Below are 17,683 nucleotides of genomic sequence, written 5' to 3' on the forward strand. Positions count from 1 at the left end.
TGGGGTGGTCTAAAGATTGTCAATGGAAAGGCTGTTAACTTAGCCTAGGTCGCAGAACTTAAATGGCAGGTTTAAGGTTCCCATCAATCCTCTACCAATCTAAAGCCCTTTGCTTATGTCCCATCACCTTTCTCTAACCTTAACGTAACAGAGGGCAGGCGCTGGTGACCAGAGTACCCCCCCTTTTTTTTTTTTTTTTTTTTTTTGCCGGCGGTATCGACGCGCGCTGCTTTGGGCCCCGGGGAAGCAACCCGCGTCCCAAGCGCGTTGCGCTGGTGCGGACACAGCGGTCCAGTCTTGAGCACCGGGTCCTCCGCGCGTCCATCTCTTCTTTTCCCCCTTCTCTGGCCCTTCTCAGGACACCGCCTCGTAGTTTTTGTTAACTCCTCGGCCGCCAGGCGGGTGGGTGGAGTTTGCTGCGCAGCGGCGGCACGGGCAGCGAGTGGGTCCTCGGGTGGTTCTGGGGCGGGGCTGCAGGGAGTTCAGGAGGGACAGAGAGACCCGGCCGCGATGGGAGGTGTGTCTGCTCTGCAAGGATTCAGCGGGTGGGAGAACGGCTTCGCGACCACCGGTGGCCGGAGCCCCAGCGCCGATTGCTAGAGATGGTCTTCCTGTCGGTGAGTTCTGTCTTCGCGGGCCGGCTTCCCGGCTTGGTCACGCCCCCGGGAGGAGGAAGGAGCCGGGCCACCCAGGTCTCAGTGGCCTGGATAGGGCAGGGGGACTGACCAGTTGCGCTCCTGGGCCTCCTCCCTTTGGGCATGTTGATCCGCGGCTGCGCTCCGTGTTCTAGTTTCATTCAGGCTCTTGGGAAAGCTGGTGTTGCTGCTTCCTGATTCCAGTCAACAGACCTTGGGACCGAGACTGGCGTTGGCGGCTGGAGATGGCGGACAAGAGATCCGTGCATGAAACCAGGTTTGAGGCGGCGGTGAAGGTGATCCAGAGTTTGCCAAAAAACGGTACGTGCCCTGGGGCTCCCGTTGAAGAAACCTGCAGAGGCCTAAGGCCCCACTTTAAGAACCTTTATATCCTTTAACCTTCTTCTTCTACTCTTGCTTATTTAACCTACTTCTTTTCTGCGTCTAAAGGGAGTGTAACTAAAGCGAGGCATCGAATGTGGTTTAATTCCCTGCTGATCTTTCAAGCCTGAGACAAATATGTTATCCAGATTTTAAGTACTTTATGTTGTTGAAAACCAAAGTCTTGTTTCTTAATGACTGCGGTTTGGGGTGCGTTAAAAAACAACTGGCATGGGGATGCCTGGTGCTGCATACTCAAAAAATGTGTTATTTAAGCCTCGTAAAAACTTTTGATATGAAGGGAGAGAAAAGAAAGATCGACTACATTTATTTTAAAAGCGATTTATTTTAATAAGTGTATATATTTACTACTGATTTTGCTATTGTACTAGTTTCTCTTTTTTATACTAATATTACACCTAGCAGGAAAGTCATTTGAGTTGTTCTTTTGTATAATTTCTGTAGTTACTTAAGATTTTTCTCTTTACCTTTGATTTTCTGCAGTTTGACTAGGATGTGACTAAATATGGTTTTCTTCATATCTATTCTCTTTGGGGTTTGCAGTACTTTTTGAATTTATAATTTTATGTCTTTGACCAATGTTGGGAAGTTTACGACCATTATTCAATTTTTTTTTCCTGTGGAGAAGCTTGGAGAGGGGGATTTTTATTTTTCACTTCATATCCTCCTACAATGTATGAAAAACTAAGCCTGTATTTTAAATGATGCTTTTAAGTACTATTATTGTGCCAGAGTGTGATACTAACTGAATACAACATTAGTGTATAACTGTAGTATTTAATATTATGTTCTCTATTTTAATCATTTGGCTACATATTGAATATTCAATACTAATAAAAATTAGGCATAGATTCAAAAAATTGGAAACATACACAAAATAGTATTCTCTTTGTAATCTTCAAACATAGAATTGGAGGAGGACATGGGATTGAAAGATAAGAGTAAATAAAATGTAAAGAAATATAGGAATTTATTTGGTGTTCAGTTTTTAAAACGCACAGTTAAAAGAGTTATTAGAAACGCATGATTCTTAAGAGTTTTGTGGAAGTCGTACCTTTATCCTTTCTACTAAACTACATGTTTTATATATTTTTGAAAATTGATGAAGCTAGACTTGATGTCTCTAGTGTACTTACTACCTATGTTGACATTACATTATCACTTACTATTTTTGTTTTTTACTTTCTTTTTCATCTTTTTTTAAAACTACATATCACTTTTTAAGAAACCATGCAACTGTAAATAAAGTTTCTATTACATAACACTGTCCAGTATTGCAAAGTGAGGATGCCCTGCCAAGTGGCACCTGTGTTGGACAATGTTCAGAACACTGTTATTCCCTGAAACTAAATTGACATTGAGGCAGAAGTATTGTTATAATGAATTAGTAATATTTTTACTTTACATTTAAGCTGTTTAGTATGCCCAGAACTGTTTTGTAAAGAGTGAGATCTTGGAGGGGTTTTTTTTTTCCGTTTTTGCTTAATCTGTATTTAAGGCCTGAGGTTATAATGAATCCTGTAGCATCTATGTTTGATATTCTCTTGGCTTTCAGAAATTTAAATTCTTAGATAAAAATTTTAAGCCCATATATCAAATTTATTATGTATGAGCACTTTGAGGACAGAGATTATACTTTAATCCAGTGTCTTAATAAGACTACATTTCAATATATGTTTTCATTTTTGCTCTAATCTATTCTAAAGCATATATCATCCACCTTAACTAATAGACTTTCAAATTTTGTATTAACTTCATGAAAATATTATGAAATGAGGCTTTAGATGTTTTAAATTTAGATTTGTGTTACTTAAATAGGTAACCATACTTAACTGTAGTATTTTCATTTTTTCCCTTTCTATATAAAGAAGGACTATATCATTGAAATAGTATATCTAATAGATACTCCTAAATGAGCATATGTTATATGGATATTTATTAGTGTGGTTTTGGAATTAATTATTTATTCTTGGCCAAACCTGAAACACTCACTCTTGTCTTGTCTAAGCTGTAGTTTTCATGTTTATATACTACTAGCTTTTGATTACTACATGTTTTCTGTTTATTATGTAATATATAAAGTTTTAAAAATACATTTTACAGTTTTTATTTTTATAATTATTGGTGTAAAAGTAATATACACTGAAAGTAAAATTTTAAAAAATTGTCACCCAAGGATATATTTATTGGTTTTAGAGAGAGAAGGGAGAGAGAAATATCAATCACTTGCATTCCGTAGACACCCCGTCAGTGTTTGAATGCACAACCTAGGCATGTGCCCTGACTGGAATTGAACCCACATCCTTTTGGTGCACAGGGTGATGCTCCAGGCAACTGAGCCACCTGGCCAGGGCTGAAAGTAAATATTTTTAAAACAAGGGAAAAGGAAAATAAAATAATATGTATGCCTACTATATAGAAAGATTTTTTAAGTATTTAATGTGTTTTCTTCTACTATACTTTTTATGTATATAAATACTTGCTTTGCAAAAATGGATTGTACTGCATAGATTGTTTTTAAACTGCTCATTCTTTCTTATTTTATAGTAGATCATGAAAATTTTCTCATTCTATATTTATATTTTTCCTATAATATAATTTTTATGGGCCATAGTTATAAACTATTATATGCTATAAGGGTTTCATATTTACTTAGTCAAGTACTTATAAAATATAGTCCAATTTTGCCCTGTTATTGAGTATTGCACTTGTTTATACAATTTGAAAATTTTAAACATAGAGGTTATAAATATTAAGAAACATATATGAAAGCTGATTTTTAAAGAAATTAATGGGTCCAAAATTACAGAGGTAGGGAGTGAGAAATCTATTTTATCTTGGATTAATTCTTTTTCAACCACAGTACTCTCTGGTTGGCTTTAGCCAAAGTTCCTTAGCCATTGAAAAATTGAAATTTGGCCAAGAGGAGTTAAATTTCTCTTTTCTTTCCTTTCTTTCTTTCTTTTGGAGTTGAATTTCTTACTGTTGCAATTTTATTAAACAAAGTATACATACAACTTTTTCATTTATGCTAGTCATTTTTGGTTTGTTACAATCTTTGGATAAAAAATACCTTATTACAGTTGCATAATACAGTTATTATGTATTTTAATATTTGTGTTTTTAAATGACATTTGCCAGTTATTTTGGTTACACCTATGGCATGTTTGTTCTTTTTTTTATTTATTGAATTGTGTTAGGCTTTGTTTTTGAAGTGTAAAATCTCAGAGTTTCTTTTTTAAATTGAAAGAGTAAAGCAACTAACAGAGCCATAACATTTGTTTCTGTAGGATAGAAATAAATCATTATTTGAACTATTAATGAAATATTAAAAATCACAGTTTGTATAGATGAGCGACTTTGCAGACTTAGAGTATCAATTGTATTCTTCAAGCCATCTTTATTTAATATTTGTTTCCAAAAGGTTCATTCCAGCCAACAAATGAAATGATGCTCAAGTTCTACAGCTTCTATAAGCAGGCAACTGAAGGACCCTGTAAACTATCAAGACCTGCATTCTGGGATCCTATAGGAAGATACAAATGGTAATTCTATGTAGAAAAGTGTGAAGGAAATTTTATTGTAATGATTGTTATTTATGTGGTTATATATTTTCCTATTCATAAAGTGTTCTAAGTACAGGATACAATTTTTATCCTCCATGTGGTCTTAACCCACTTTCACACAAATAGGAAAGTCTTAGGGAAGAGAGGAAAGCAAAAAACACAAGGGGTAGTTGCATCAGACATAATCAAGCATTTTCATTAAGTCTTTCTTTTTATGGAGTTTTTCTTTTTTTATTTTGCCCAAGACCAAGTCCCAAACAAAGTCAGAGGAACAAAACAAACTCGGCTGCCTCTTTGACCTGACATGAAAAGGAATGACTTTTGCTTGTCAAGTGGCATTGTTTGCTTTGAGATTTTAAGATAAAAAGTAGCTAGGAACATGACTCAGGTGCTGTCATTCTAACATTTTATTTAAGCCATCACTCCTGTCCTACTACACCTGAATAAAAATTTGATTTTTAATATACTCAAAAGAATCATAATATATCTAGGGATACCTTTGCCATTTTTCCAATTGACTGATGTTTTTAATACTCTGGAGGACATGACAAACATCTAACAAAATGTCTGACTAGACTGTTCTACATGAATAGAGTATGCTAATTAGTGAAGCACCCACATTTTTGTGGCTAAGTTTCTTCTCCCTGAATTGGAAGTCCTTAAACTCTTTTGAGGATTCTTAATTATCTACTTTTCTATGAGAGCTTCATGAATAGTCTTAAAATAATAGGTTAAGTATAATAGCAACATGTTACCTAATCTGCTGTAAGAAAAATTATTTATTTACCATTTTCCCTCAGAATTGATCTTTGGTGGAGTTAAACTGCTTTTGGGAAAAAAAACATAAAAAGAATGATTTTCATTTTAGGCAAAAGTTTTAAAGGGCTGTTCTCATTATCTAGGGGTTTAAAATTTTCCTGTTCCTTATGCTTTTATTTTTTTAGAAGTAAGAAATGGTTTCCATCTTTCAAATGTGTAAGTTAAATTCTTATCTAAATTAATGGACAATTGTAAACAAAACTTCTGATTGTTGAAAACACAGCTGTGACAGTTCACGTAGAGGCTTCTAAAATACTTATTTCTGTCATTGTTCTTTTTAATGATATGAAAACCTTTAAAGAGTTCTTAGCAAATATTTATGAATAGTTTATAGTCTATGTAATATCTATATCCATAGTCTATAGGGGCTGATATACTTATTAATTTAAAATATTTTTTAATTGACAGTTTATTTTCTGTGCCTTTTTTTGTTTAAGGTGGTACATTTAAAGACATCCTTTGGAAGTATAATATGGCTTTAAATGTTAGAGCTCATTTAAAATTTATGGTCCTATACGATCAACTATAAATTGTATTCTGAGCACTCGAAAATCAGGTGTTTCTTTTTTTCTTTTTTAAAGAGAGGGAGAGAAACATCAATGTATCATTGCCTCTCACTGCATCCCCCTCCAGGGACCTGGCCTGCAACTGAGGCATGTGCCCTGACTGGGAATCGAACCAGCGAACCCTTTGGTTCACAGGCCAGCACTCAGTCTTCTGAGCCACACCAGCCAGGGCTCAGGTGTCTTCTATTTATTTTATTTTATTTTATTATTAATCCTCACCCAAGGAGATTTCTTCATTGCTTTTAAGAATTTTATTTATTATATTTTTTTAGAGAGAGGAGAAGGGAGGGACAAAAAGAGGAAGAGAAACATCTATTTGTGAGAGAAACTTTGGTTGTATCTCCCACACCTCCAGCCCGGGGCCTGGCCTGCAACCCAGGGATCTGCCCTGACTGAGATTTTTACCCGCAACCTTCCACTTAGAGGAAGATGCTCCAACTAACTGAGCCACAGCAGCCAGGGAAAAAAAAACAGGTGTCTTTTAAATTGGTGGTTACAAAATAGTTGTGGGGTTGTAAAGTGCAGCATAGAGAACATAGTCAATTGTAATAACTATGTGTGGTGTCAGATGGGTACTAGACTTATCAGGATAATCACTTTGTGAGTTACATACATGTCTAATCACTAGGTTGTACACCTGAAACTAATAAAGTATTATACATCAATGTAATAGAAAAATATAAATTATTTTTAAAAAGAAAATTAGGTATCTGTTGTTATGTGGATATTTTCATTTCTAGGGAAGCTTGGAGTTCCCTGGGTGATATGACCAAAGAGGAAGCCATGATTGCATATGTTGAAGAAATGAAAAAGGTAAGAAAAATAATTTATAGAAGAAAATTAAAAATATTCAGAATGACTCTAATTTAATTTGGTTATTAGGCAAATTAGTTGCTTTGTTTTAAGGAACGAGGAGATTGTAATATACTAAAAGATAGAATCTAGATTATTGAATTTATTAGGGCTTTATCTGTCATCAGAGATCATCTTAAGGTAAGTATTTTTCCTTATTAATATTGGGATGACATGACATTTTGTTCTTTTTTTCCCTCTTACCTGTCTTTCCGTATAAGTTCACTTTTACAGAAAGTGTATAAATATGAAATTTCAAAATATTGACATTCCTTACTCAGGAATCTAAAAAGTACCTGGACTATCTTGAAAGCATTCTGCTTTGGAATTTTTTTATTTAGGAGAACTAGTTAACAAGACTGCCAGCGATGGTCTCACACACCTTTTGACTCATAAATTGAGATATTACCATCCCTATTCCTCAGTAACAAGCATTTTTCTGTCCATGTAAAGATCCTAGAAACAGAATAAAGATGCTTTTAGTTTCTCTGGTAATAACTAAAAAGTGCATCCCTTATTAACTAGCTCTTTTAAGTCTGTTCAGGGCATTGTTTAGAGGAGCAGAGGTATGAAGAAATCACAGACTTAAAAGATAGACTTAGTGCCATTTTATAAAGGACCATTTTTATGTTGGAGATGGATGAGAAGATGTGAAATCTAGGTCTGTTTATCATCTTAAGTAAATTGTCTTTGAACATAAAATTATAAAAAGAATAGTTTTTTTGCTGTGTGTTTTGACAGTATTAATCTGTGTAGTAATTTCAATTTAGTAGATTCAAAATAGTTTTTATTTTGTGTAATCACATATACATTGCTCAAAATTGTGCCCTTTGTTACATTCTCACAATATTTTTAGTTGACTTTGTTTAGAACAGGGCGGAGTTTGGTTCTTTTGGCTGTTAACTATATCAGTAACACAACAACAAAGGAGCCTTTCAGAAGCAGAGAAAGAAAATCTACAGCCTTTTTGGTTTGATAACTATTCCTTTTTACCTTAAATATCATTATAATTTTTAGGACACACCTCAGTAATGTAAAGCTGAATTGACACATTAGGTAAAATGTACTCATTTTTCATACTGAGTTTTATTAATACATAGTATAACCATTAAAGTGGGAGTAGGGGTGAAACAATGTGTTCCACTTTTTTTTCCCCAAGAAAGATTAAAACTGTACTTCTGCCTTTTAGCTGTCTTAAAATGCTTCCACTGTGCCTATAGATTTCTGCAACTGCTTCTTTAATTAAAAGAAGACACCAACTTCTCTGGCCAGGTAGCTCAGCTGCTTAGATCACTGTCTCAATACACCAAGGTTTCGGGTGCAGTCTAGTCAGAGCACATACAAGAATCAACCAATGAATGTATGAGTGGGTGAACAGCAAGTTGATGTTTCTCTCTGTCTCTTTCAAATGAAAAAAAAAAGAATATACTATATATTTTTACTGAGACTTTAAGATTTTCATTTCATACTGTGAATATAATACATTTTGTAGGAAAATTTATAGATCAACTAAAATATTAAATAATGCAGATTGAAAATCTGATTAGTGTTTTCAGTTATTTTCAGAGTTTAGCTTTGTGAACATCAGTAGATAAAATACATCCTTTCAAATAATTGTGTAGGGTAGTACATCACACCAAAGGTTTCATAATTGAATTAGAGACTTTTTATTTTTTATTTTTTTAATATATTTTATTGATTATGCCACTACAGTTGTCCCATTTCCCCTTCATTCCCCTCTACCCTGCACACTCCCTACCCCCACATTTCTCCCCTTTAGTTCATGTCCATGTGTCATAAGTTCTTTAGCTTCTACATTTCCCATACTACTCTTGCCCTCCCCCTGTCTATTTTCTCTCCATCGTCTGTGCAACTTATTCTCTGTACCTTCTCCCCCCTTCTCCTTCTCCCACTCCCCTGTTGCTAACCCTCCATGAGATCTTCATTTCTGTTTCCACTCCTGATCTAGCTTTCTACTTAGTTTGCTTTTGTTTTAGGTGTGGTTGTTAATAACTGTGAGTTTGTTGTCCTTCCACTGTTCATATTTTTTAATCTTCTTTTCCTTAGATAAGTCCCTTTAACATTTCATATAATAAGGGCTTGGTGATGATGAACTCCTTGAACTTGACCTTATCTGAGAAGCGTTTTATCTGCCCTTCCATTCTAAATGAAAGTTTTGCTGGATAGAGCAATCTTTGATATAGGTCTTTGCATTTCATGACTTGGAATACTTCTTTCCAGCCCCTTCTTGCTTGTAAGGTCTCTTTTGAGAAATCAGCCGACAGTCTGATGGGAACTCCTTTGTAGGTGACCGTCCCCTTATAACAAAAACTGACAATAATTTACTAACTGAAGCAATTGTTGAATTATATTCTTAAATATAGTGCACAAATCACTGAACTGTTGCTCTTTAAAAATTTTTTTAAGTTTTTTTGTTTTTTATCTTTATTTAAAGATTTTATTTATTTATTTTTAGAGAGAGGGGAAGGGAAGGAGAAAGACAGGGAGAGAAACATCAATGTATGATTGCCTCTCAGAGGCTCCCTACTGGGGACCAGGCCCACAACCCAGGCATGTGCCCTAGACTGGGAATCGAACCAGCAACCTTTTGCTTTGCAGGCCCATGCTCAATCCACTGAGCTACACCAGGCAGGGCTGACCTGTTGCTCTTTAGAATTATTCTTTTAGTATACATCTCATTGCATGCCTTCGTGTTTAGGATTTTAAGGAACCTTATTAATTTTATTTATATGTTGTAATAGATAATTTATAGAAAATTGCTTTTCATAATTTTAAACTGTTCAGTGAAATATCACCAAAAAAGTTGCTGGAATAAAAAATTATTTTAAAATAATGTAATAGAATTTTAGCTTTGAAGGATAGAATAATGTAGTTTGGCATGAATAATCCATGTTTCTATACATAGTTGATTTTGATTTATAGTCAAAGGGAAATATAAAATTCTGTTTTCTGTACAATTTTACAGGCTATCATAGGGGGATTTCCAGAAAATCAGCCAATACTTGAATAATGTGTGTTATGTCTTTTGAGCTTAGAGAGAGTTCAGTGTATGTTCAAGTACCCCTAGTTGATGCCGAAAACTGCAGATGGTACTGAAACTTATGTATACTGTGTTTTTTTTCCTGTACATACATACCTTTTCACTTGAAGCAATTTATAGCTTCTCTTTTGGAATATTGCTTTGATATCAGTTACCAATCGATGGCTATTTATTTGAATCCTTTTCAGTTAATATACCTTGCTCTTTTAATTTGATGATTATATATTGGCCCACAGTTATAAAGATGTCTGAAAGTGCTTATTATTTCCTACTTTTAGAAACGATACCATAATTAAAGAACAAACAATTTTATACTACCCCAACAGTTTTTTATTTTATTTAACATTGGTACTCTTAGGTTGTCTTTTATTTTATTTTTATTTATTGGTTAGATAGAGAGAGAGGGAGAGAGACCCACTTGTTGTTCCACTTATTTATGCATTCATTGGTTGATTCTTGTATGTGCCCCGACTAAAAATTGAACCCACAACCTTGGCGTATCGGGAGAATGCTCTAACCAACTGAGCTACCTGGCCATGGCCTAGTGCCCTTTGTTTTGAATGCACATTTCATAGATCATTGTGCAAAGTTTTACATGAAACTTATGTGAAATAGGTTTTTTTTTTTAAGATTTTATTCATTTTTCTTTAGAGGGGAAGGGAAGGAGAGAGGGAGAGAAACATCAATGTATGGTTGCTTCTGGTGCGTCCCCTGCTGGAAACTGTCCCCTGCGGGGAACTGGCCTGCAACCCAGGCATGTGCCCTGACTGGGAATTGAACCGTGATCGTATGCTTCGCAGGCCTGCGCTCAATCCACTGAGCTACACCAGCCAGGTTGTGAAATAGTTTTTAAAATGGGGACACTTTGAATCTTTGATATACTTGAAACTTTTCTAGGAGGTTATATGTGTTAAGTATGTATTAATACAAATACTTTGGGAGTCTGTAAAGGAACCTCACATCTCATTTATCAATACATAAATTGTAAATGTTATATGATTTTATAGTAATTTAAATCAGATTAATAGTTTGTGATTTCACAATATTTGTTTCTTTTGACTTCAGATTCTTGAAACCATGCCAATGACAGAAAAAGTTGAAGAATTGCTCCATGTCATAGGACCATTTTATGAAATTGTAGAGGACAAAAAGAGTGGCAGAAGTTCGGATTTAACTTCAGGTGGGACTATTTTACCTTGTTTTTAACTCAGCAACTTATACATTACACTTACATTAATAGTTATATGTCTTAATTTTTTTTTTTACTCTCACATGCCAGTCCGACTGGAGAAAATCTCTAAATACTTAGAAGGTAGGAATAATGAAATCCATTTAAAATTGTGTTTAAAATTTATATACCAAAAAATTGTACACAAATTTATGTAACTTACAAGCTTGTCACTCAAGAGTTTTAATTCAAGCAAATGTATTACATAAAGTTCTAAAATATTATAAACCCTTAAGTTATTGATACATGATAAGTGGTTCACTTAGCATGTATAAAATTATAACAAAATTACAGTTTTATTTTGGTGGATTATATTTTCTAATTTGCTTTTGCATTTTATCAACAATGCCATGACTGAAATTATTTTCTAGCTAATATTATTATTTTTTTTTAATCCTCACTGGAGGATATGTTTATTGATTTTTAGAGAGAGAGGAAGGGGGAGAGAGAGAGAAAGACATCCATATCGATATAAGAGAGGAACATCCGGTTGCCTCCCATATGTGCCCTGACCTGGTATCGAACCCACAACCTTTTGGTGTACAGGACAACGCTCCAACCAACTGACCCACCCTGCCAGGGCTTTAGTAATTTTAAAGTGCTATGTTTACAATATGGTTTAACTGTAGCTTAGCAATCTAAAACAAAAGTAAATTCACTTAGTTTGGTTTTTCTTTTTAGAATTCTTTTTTTGTTCTCTGAAGAATTGAAAGGTGTATCTTTTACATACTAGCAGGAGTTGAGTAATATGTAGATTTGTTGGTATTAACTTTAAACATTTGCTCTTTAAATTTTTTTTAGAAAGCAGAGTGAAATGAACATGAGAGTGAACATTTTAAGTGAAAAACTATACATATAGTAATATATATGGTATCCTCCCTTTTTTCTTGTTATCGCTATTTTAAGGCATCTTTTGCTAATTGATGGAAATTACAGTGTTTCTGAGCAGTAATCATTCTGTCCTGCCATAAGGTCTGCAGTTCGTGTCTGCCATCACTACTGTGATTGCTGACTGGGCATAATTCTGCACCGTACCTTGCACATCTGATTTGCCTAGAGGAGTCAGATGTTACCAGATAGTCTTCCTTAACATACTTGTTCACTTCAGAAAGAATGCTGTATGAAGTATTCATACTTCTCTGTTTAAAGTATGTTTTTAGGATGCAAAGGGGCATAAGTCTAGACCTGCTTTAGTAGTGTCCAGCCTACTGACCAGAGGCAGATGTTTAAACAACCAATTATAAAAGCAAGGGAATGTGAATAATAATAATTTAAAAAAAAGATTCAGGTTTACAAATGCTTAGGTATAATTAAAAATTCAAAACACTTGATAAACCAAAATTTGGTTTTTTTAATAACTTATTTGACAGTAAAACTTACCCTGACATGTTGAGGGGCAACTAATTGAAGGGCAAACCCTGACCTAGAATGACACAAAGGTATTTTAAGTCTTTATCCTATGTATTTATATGTTTTGCTGAAAAATATTATAAATTTTTGTTTTAGCCAGAGCTGCCTAGACTCTGTATATGCCTACAGCATATATAGTATATGACCTTTGCAAAATTAGAACATTCTGGATTTTGAATCATACCTGAATCCAAGGGTAGTAAGGGACATGGACATGTAGCATAATGTATTTATTTAATCTGTACCATTCTAATGTACATTTAGATTGTTTCCTCTTCTGATCTTCAACAAATGCTACTGAAATTGACCATGTGCAAATGTCATTTTAATACGTGGAAGAGTATCATAAGAAATAATATTAAAACTAATTGCTGGACCAAAGGGTATGGGTATTTGATAGGTGTTCGCAATTTTATAAAATATTGCCACATTTCAGGACAGTTTGCAATGTTTACTTTTTTTTTTTAAACAAAGCAAATTGTTCAAAATAGCCACTTAGACCCAGTAGAGTAGCTGTGTCTTTTTCACATGGGCTTTTTCAGAATATACACACATAGTAAGCTTTGAAAGTAGGAGGTATGGGCTGTCCAACATTGTTCTTTTTAAAGATTGTTTAGACTATTCTTGATCCCTTGCATTTCATATGAATTCTAGAATCACTTTGCCAATTCTTGGCAAAAGTGCCTGCTGGGATTTTGGTAGGAATTGCAGTGAATTATAGCTCATTTGGGGAATTACTGTCATATCAACATTATTGCCTTCTAGTTCATTTGTTTAGATCTTTAATTCCTTGCAACACTGTTTTGTCATTTGCAGTGTATAATTCTTGTACCTTTTTTGTCTAATGTGTTCTTAAGTATTTTATTCTTTTGGGGGCTTTTGTAGTTTGAATTGTTTTCTAGTTTTATTTTGGGTTGTTTATTGTTAGCTTATAGACATACAATTGATTTTTATGTATTGACCTTGTATCCTGCAACATCACCAAACTGTTTACTAGTTCTAATAGTTTCTGTAGATTTCTTAGGACTTTCTAAATAGAAGAGAATGTCATCTGCAAAAAGAGGTTATTTTACTTGTTTCTTTCCAGTCTGAAAGCTCTCTGTTTTTTTTCTTGCATTACTGCTCTGGCTAGAACTTCTAGTACAATATTAAAAAGAGATGGCAAAAGCAGATATCTCTGTCTTATTTCTTATCTTGGGAGCACAAAATTCAGTCTTTTTATGTTAAGTATAGATGCTAGTTGTGAGTTTTCTTTATTTTGTTTGTCAGATTGAGGAAATTCTCTTATATTAATTTCTCCAGCATTATTATCATGACAGTGGTAGATTTTGTCAAATGCCTTTTCTGCTTCTGTTGCAGTAATCATGTAGGTTTTGTCCTTTAGTCTGTGAATATGGTGTGTTGCATTAAGTAATTTTTGGATGTGAAGTAACACTCAGTAATTCTCTGTGCTTTCTACAACTCTCATCACAGGACTGTTGTGATGCTCTTTTTTGCTGTTGTCAAGTAGTTTTTGACGTTCATCCATTTGATGACTAGTTTTGGGGGCTTCCCTGTTACTTACTTAGTTTCGTTGAAGATTCAGTGATTGGGGGGTGTTTTTGTTCTTTGTGGAAGATCTTCCACCTCTTCCTGAGCATGAACTGGCTCCATCCAAGTTAGTAGAGGAAGTGGATGATGTTCATCTTATTTGAGTTCAACGATTACCATGCACTGCAGAAAGATGTGCTTAGCTTTTTTTCAGACTGCAGAATCTGCAAATGGTGAGAATGAAATTCACTTCTTCTTAAGTAGAGATGGGAAACCAAAAAGTGATGCCTTAATTGGAATAAAGTCAGCGGGATGTTCAGAAAGCCTTAGAAAAGCATTGCTTGTACATGGGGCAACAGTATGTGGAAGTATATGAGATAAACAATAAAGATGTGGATGCCTTAATGCGACCTTAATTCAAATCTTTACCTGTGATAAATGATCGTGGAGTTTGTTTGAGAGGACTTCCTTATAGTTGCAATGAGAAAAATGTTGTAGATTTCTTTGCAGGACTGAATATAGTAGATACTACCTTTGTGATGGACTAGAGAGGGAAAAGAAAAGCAGGAGAACTCTATTTGAAGTTTGAAGAACCATAAATGGGCAACCAAGCCCTACTGAAACACAGGGAAGAAATTGGTAACTGATATTTTGGTTGGTAAAAGAAGAGATATTGCTGAGCAGAAGGAATGAAGTTTGAACACATGTTGGTTCTCAAAAGGAAAAGAAAATGGTGTCTCCTAATGCCAAGTTTATAACTGAGCCATAAGAGGTCTTTGAAGAACATGAAGTAAATGAGGGTTTTTGACACATTACCGTTTTTGAAAGTGAGGAAATAGAATTGCCTAAGAAGATGTCAGAAAAGCTTGCAGAGTTGTTGATTTTGGAATTATATCTTCACTACATTTTGTTCACATGAGAAGATTGCTCTTCCAAGCCAGTGTCCAGGACATGTAAACTTCTTTGCTCCACTCCAGCCTATTAGAGTTACCCTGGAATATAGTCCTAGTAGGAAGGCAACTGGAACAGCTGATGTGCACTTTGATGCCATAAAGATGCAGTTGCAGCTATGCTCAAGGGTCAGTTCCAAGTTACCATCAGTATATTGAATTGTTCCTGAATTCATGTCCAAAGGGGAAATAAGACTTCCAGGGACTCCAGATAATAAGGATGAAGCAAGAAGCATTTCATCTGCATATGTTTCTTGGAAATGGGATATAAAGTTCCAGTTTTTTAGCAGCAATTGCTAGAGAAAGGATTTTGGGGTTTGAGGTTAATTGCTTACAAGAAAAAAATTCCATAGTGGACTGCTTAGAAAGTAAAAGGAAAGATTAAGTTTGGGGTTAAATAAACTATAAATTTATATTTGGCTTAAACTTGTTTAGAATAGGATCTGATTTAAAAATATGGTCTTTATTTTATGATTAAATAATTTTTTTTCATAGAGAATATGTTATCCAATGTTAGGACTGCATGTTTTCATTCAGCACTGTCCTTTAAAATTTTTCTCCCATTTTGAAAATGATTTGTTTGAGAGCTCTGATCTAAAACTTTCTATGCAATAAAATACTGATTTCTTTTAACTAAACATACCCAAAAGCAAGGAAAGATTTCAGACCTTTGAACCATTATGGCTTGGAGAGTAGTTATAATTTTAGGTATATTTGATGACTTAGGAGTAGGTATTATGAACTGCCCCTCTGGTTTCAGAAGCTGTAAACCGCCCCCCCCCCCAACTTGCCCATGGCTAAGGCTGAGTGGGTGACCTTTGAACCATAAGCCACTGAGGAGACAAAGCTTATATCCCTGGCAGGGGTGCTGCCTCAGCCCCTTTTACTTCATCCTGCCTGGACCCAGTGCATGATCAGTTAGTCGGTGATGGGTAAGATTCCTCAAGGGAGGGATGACCTAAGACAGGCTCAATCATGGGGGCCCCCAGGGAAGGACTTAGGGGACTATAGAAAAAAGGGGTGATGGACCCTCACCCCTTGGCTTTGACATAGCTTGAGTCCTGATTCTGTCTGCAAGAAGTCTCCTAATTTCTTGGCTGCCTTAGTTCCCCTGCCTGACTTAAGTCTGAAACAATGACAGAGGGTGGTGCAGCCCTGTGCTGGAAAGGGCGAGTTCCCTGGGGTGATCAGGCCTAAGAAAGAATACATAAAATCCTGTGAAACCTGCTTTGCTAGGAATGCTCTCAATCAAATGATAAGAGTCTGAGCAGGAAATGAGCTTCTTTCTCAAAGTTTTGTAGCCCCTTAGCTAACAGACCCTGACTCAGAATAAGTCCTCATAGTTCTTTGTATACTATCTATTGTTTGATTCTTACTGCCTGACAATGATTAATGAGCTTTACCTGTATTCCTATGTAAAATGAACCCCATAAAAGCCCATTGAGGAAAAGGCTCTTGGCCCTTCTCCTTTGAGAGATCAGCCACCTTTCCTCCCCTAGTAGGTCATGTCTTGGTAGACTTATTCTCATCTTTGACAGTGGGGTGAGAGGAGGCCTGTGGGCGGATCCCCCCCCACAGGTAGGACTTTAAAAAAAGATTCAAAACAAAAATTAAATACCACAGCTTAGTGAGTGTACATGACAGCTATTTGTCGGTATCATATCTTTAGAAATGTTTTGCCTTTTTAAGCCTGTGCTACTGGCATTTACCATTAGTACCTGTATGCTTTAGGAGGGAATTCTAGTCTCAACTTAAAAGTTGTCTGAGTACATCCTCCCTACACCTGTTTTGATTTTGGGTGAACATTAAGAGTGTTAGTCTTAAAACTAACGTGACATATCAAAACAGTCCCTACTGGTAAGGACATTAATGTCCTCACTGAAATTTAAACCAGCTCTAAATAGGAAAATATATAAATCAATGTCCTCACTGGAATTTAAATCAGCTCTAGATAGGAAAAAATTATAAATCCCCCCATTTGCTTTTTCAGTGAAATAGCATATCCCATATTTTAGAACAAGTAGGGATACCTTGCTTAAATAAAAATAGCATTTAACGTATATGTGTGAAGGGTTTATGGATAAGGCTGTACTTTTGTCATGTTGTGGTAGTACCCTTAGCTTTAATGTTAATATAACAGTTTAGCTTATTATAAAAAGAAAAAAAGGAATAGGTCTGGACCCAGCGATTCTACTTCTGGGAATATATCAGAAGAACTTGGAAACACTGGTTTGAAAGAACATATGAACACCTATATTTATACCAGTGTTATTTACATGCCATGATTTGGAAGTAGTCCAAGTGCCCATCAATATATGAGTGGATAAAAAAAAACAGTGGTACATTTACACAGTGGAGTACTACTTGGCTGTAAAAAAAGGAGGAAATCTTACTTTTGCAGTAGCATGGATGGACCTGGAGAGTATTATGCTAACTCAAATAAGCCAGTCAGAGAAAGACAAATACCATATGATTCACTTGTATGTGGAACCTAGTGAACAAAATAAGCAAACAAAAGGTAAACAGATACATAGATACAGAGAACAGATTGTCAATTGTTAAGGAGGGGGCCTGGGTGAAACATGTAACCAGATTAAGCGAACAACAGGTCATAGACACGTAATGGTAGGGTGACTACCAGAGGGAAGGAGGGTGGGGGAGGTT

General features: G+C 35.3%; 1 protein-coding gene and 1 pseudogene across 4 annotated transcripts in view; both read left to right on the forward strand.

Annotated features, from left to right (window-relative positions):
- The first annotated feature begins 248 nt into the window (after window positions 1-248).
- ACBD5 (acyl-CoA binding domain containing 5) overlaps window positions 249-17,683 on the forward strand; it is a 48,990-nt gene continuing 31,555 nt past the window's right edge. For 2 of the 4 annotated variants that reach the window (XM_053654730.1, XM_053654731.1), the window contains exons 1-5: window positions 251-617; window positions 791-956; window positions 4,462-4,582; window positions 6,729-6,801; window positions 10,967-11,081. In XM_053654730.1, coding sequence (XP_053510705.1) covers window positions 603-617; window positions 791-956; window positions 4,462-4,582; window positions 6,729-6,801; window positions 10,967-11,081 — 490 coding nt within the window. In that variant the 5' untranslated portion in view covers window positions 251-602. Of the gene's footprint in view, window positions 618-790; window positions 957-4,461; window positions 4,583-6,728; window positions 6,802-10,966; window positions 11,082-11,180; window positions 11,214-17,683 lie in introns of all 4 variants that reach the window. The other 2 variants (XM_053654733.1, XM_053654732.1) reach the window with 2 other exon arrangements.
- On the forward strand, window positions 13,516-16,699 carry LOC119050157 (G-rich sequence factor 1-like; annotated as a pseudogene).

Source organism: Artibeus jamaicensis, unplaced genomic scaffold (assembly GCF_021234435.1).
Source record: "Artibeus jamaicensis isolate MK-2021 breed Jamaican fruit bat unplaced genomic scaffold, CSHL_Jam_final contig_867, whole genome shotgun sequence".
NCBI lineage: Eukaryota > Metazoa > Chordata > Mammalia > Chiroptera > Phyllostomidae > Artibeus > Artibeus jamaicensis.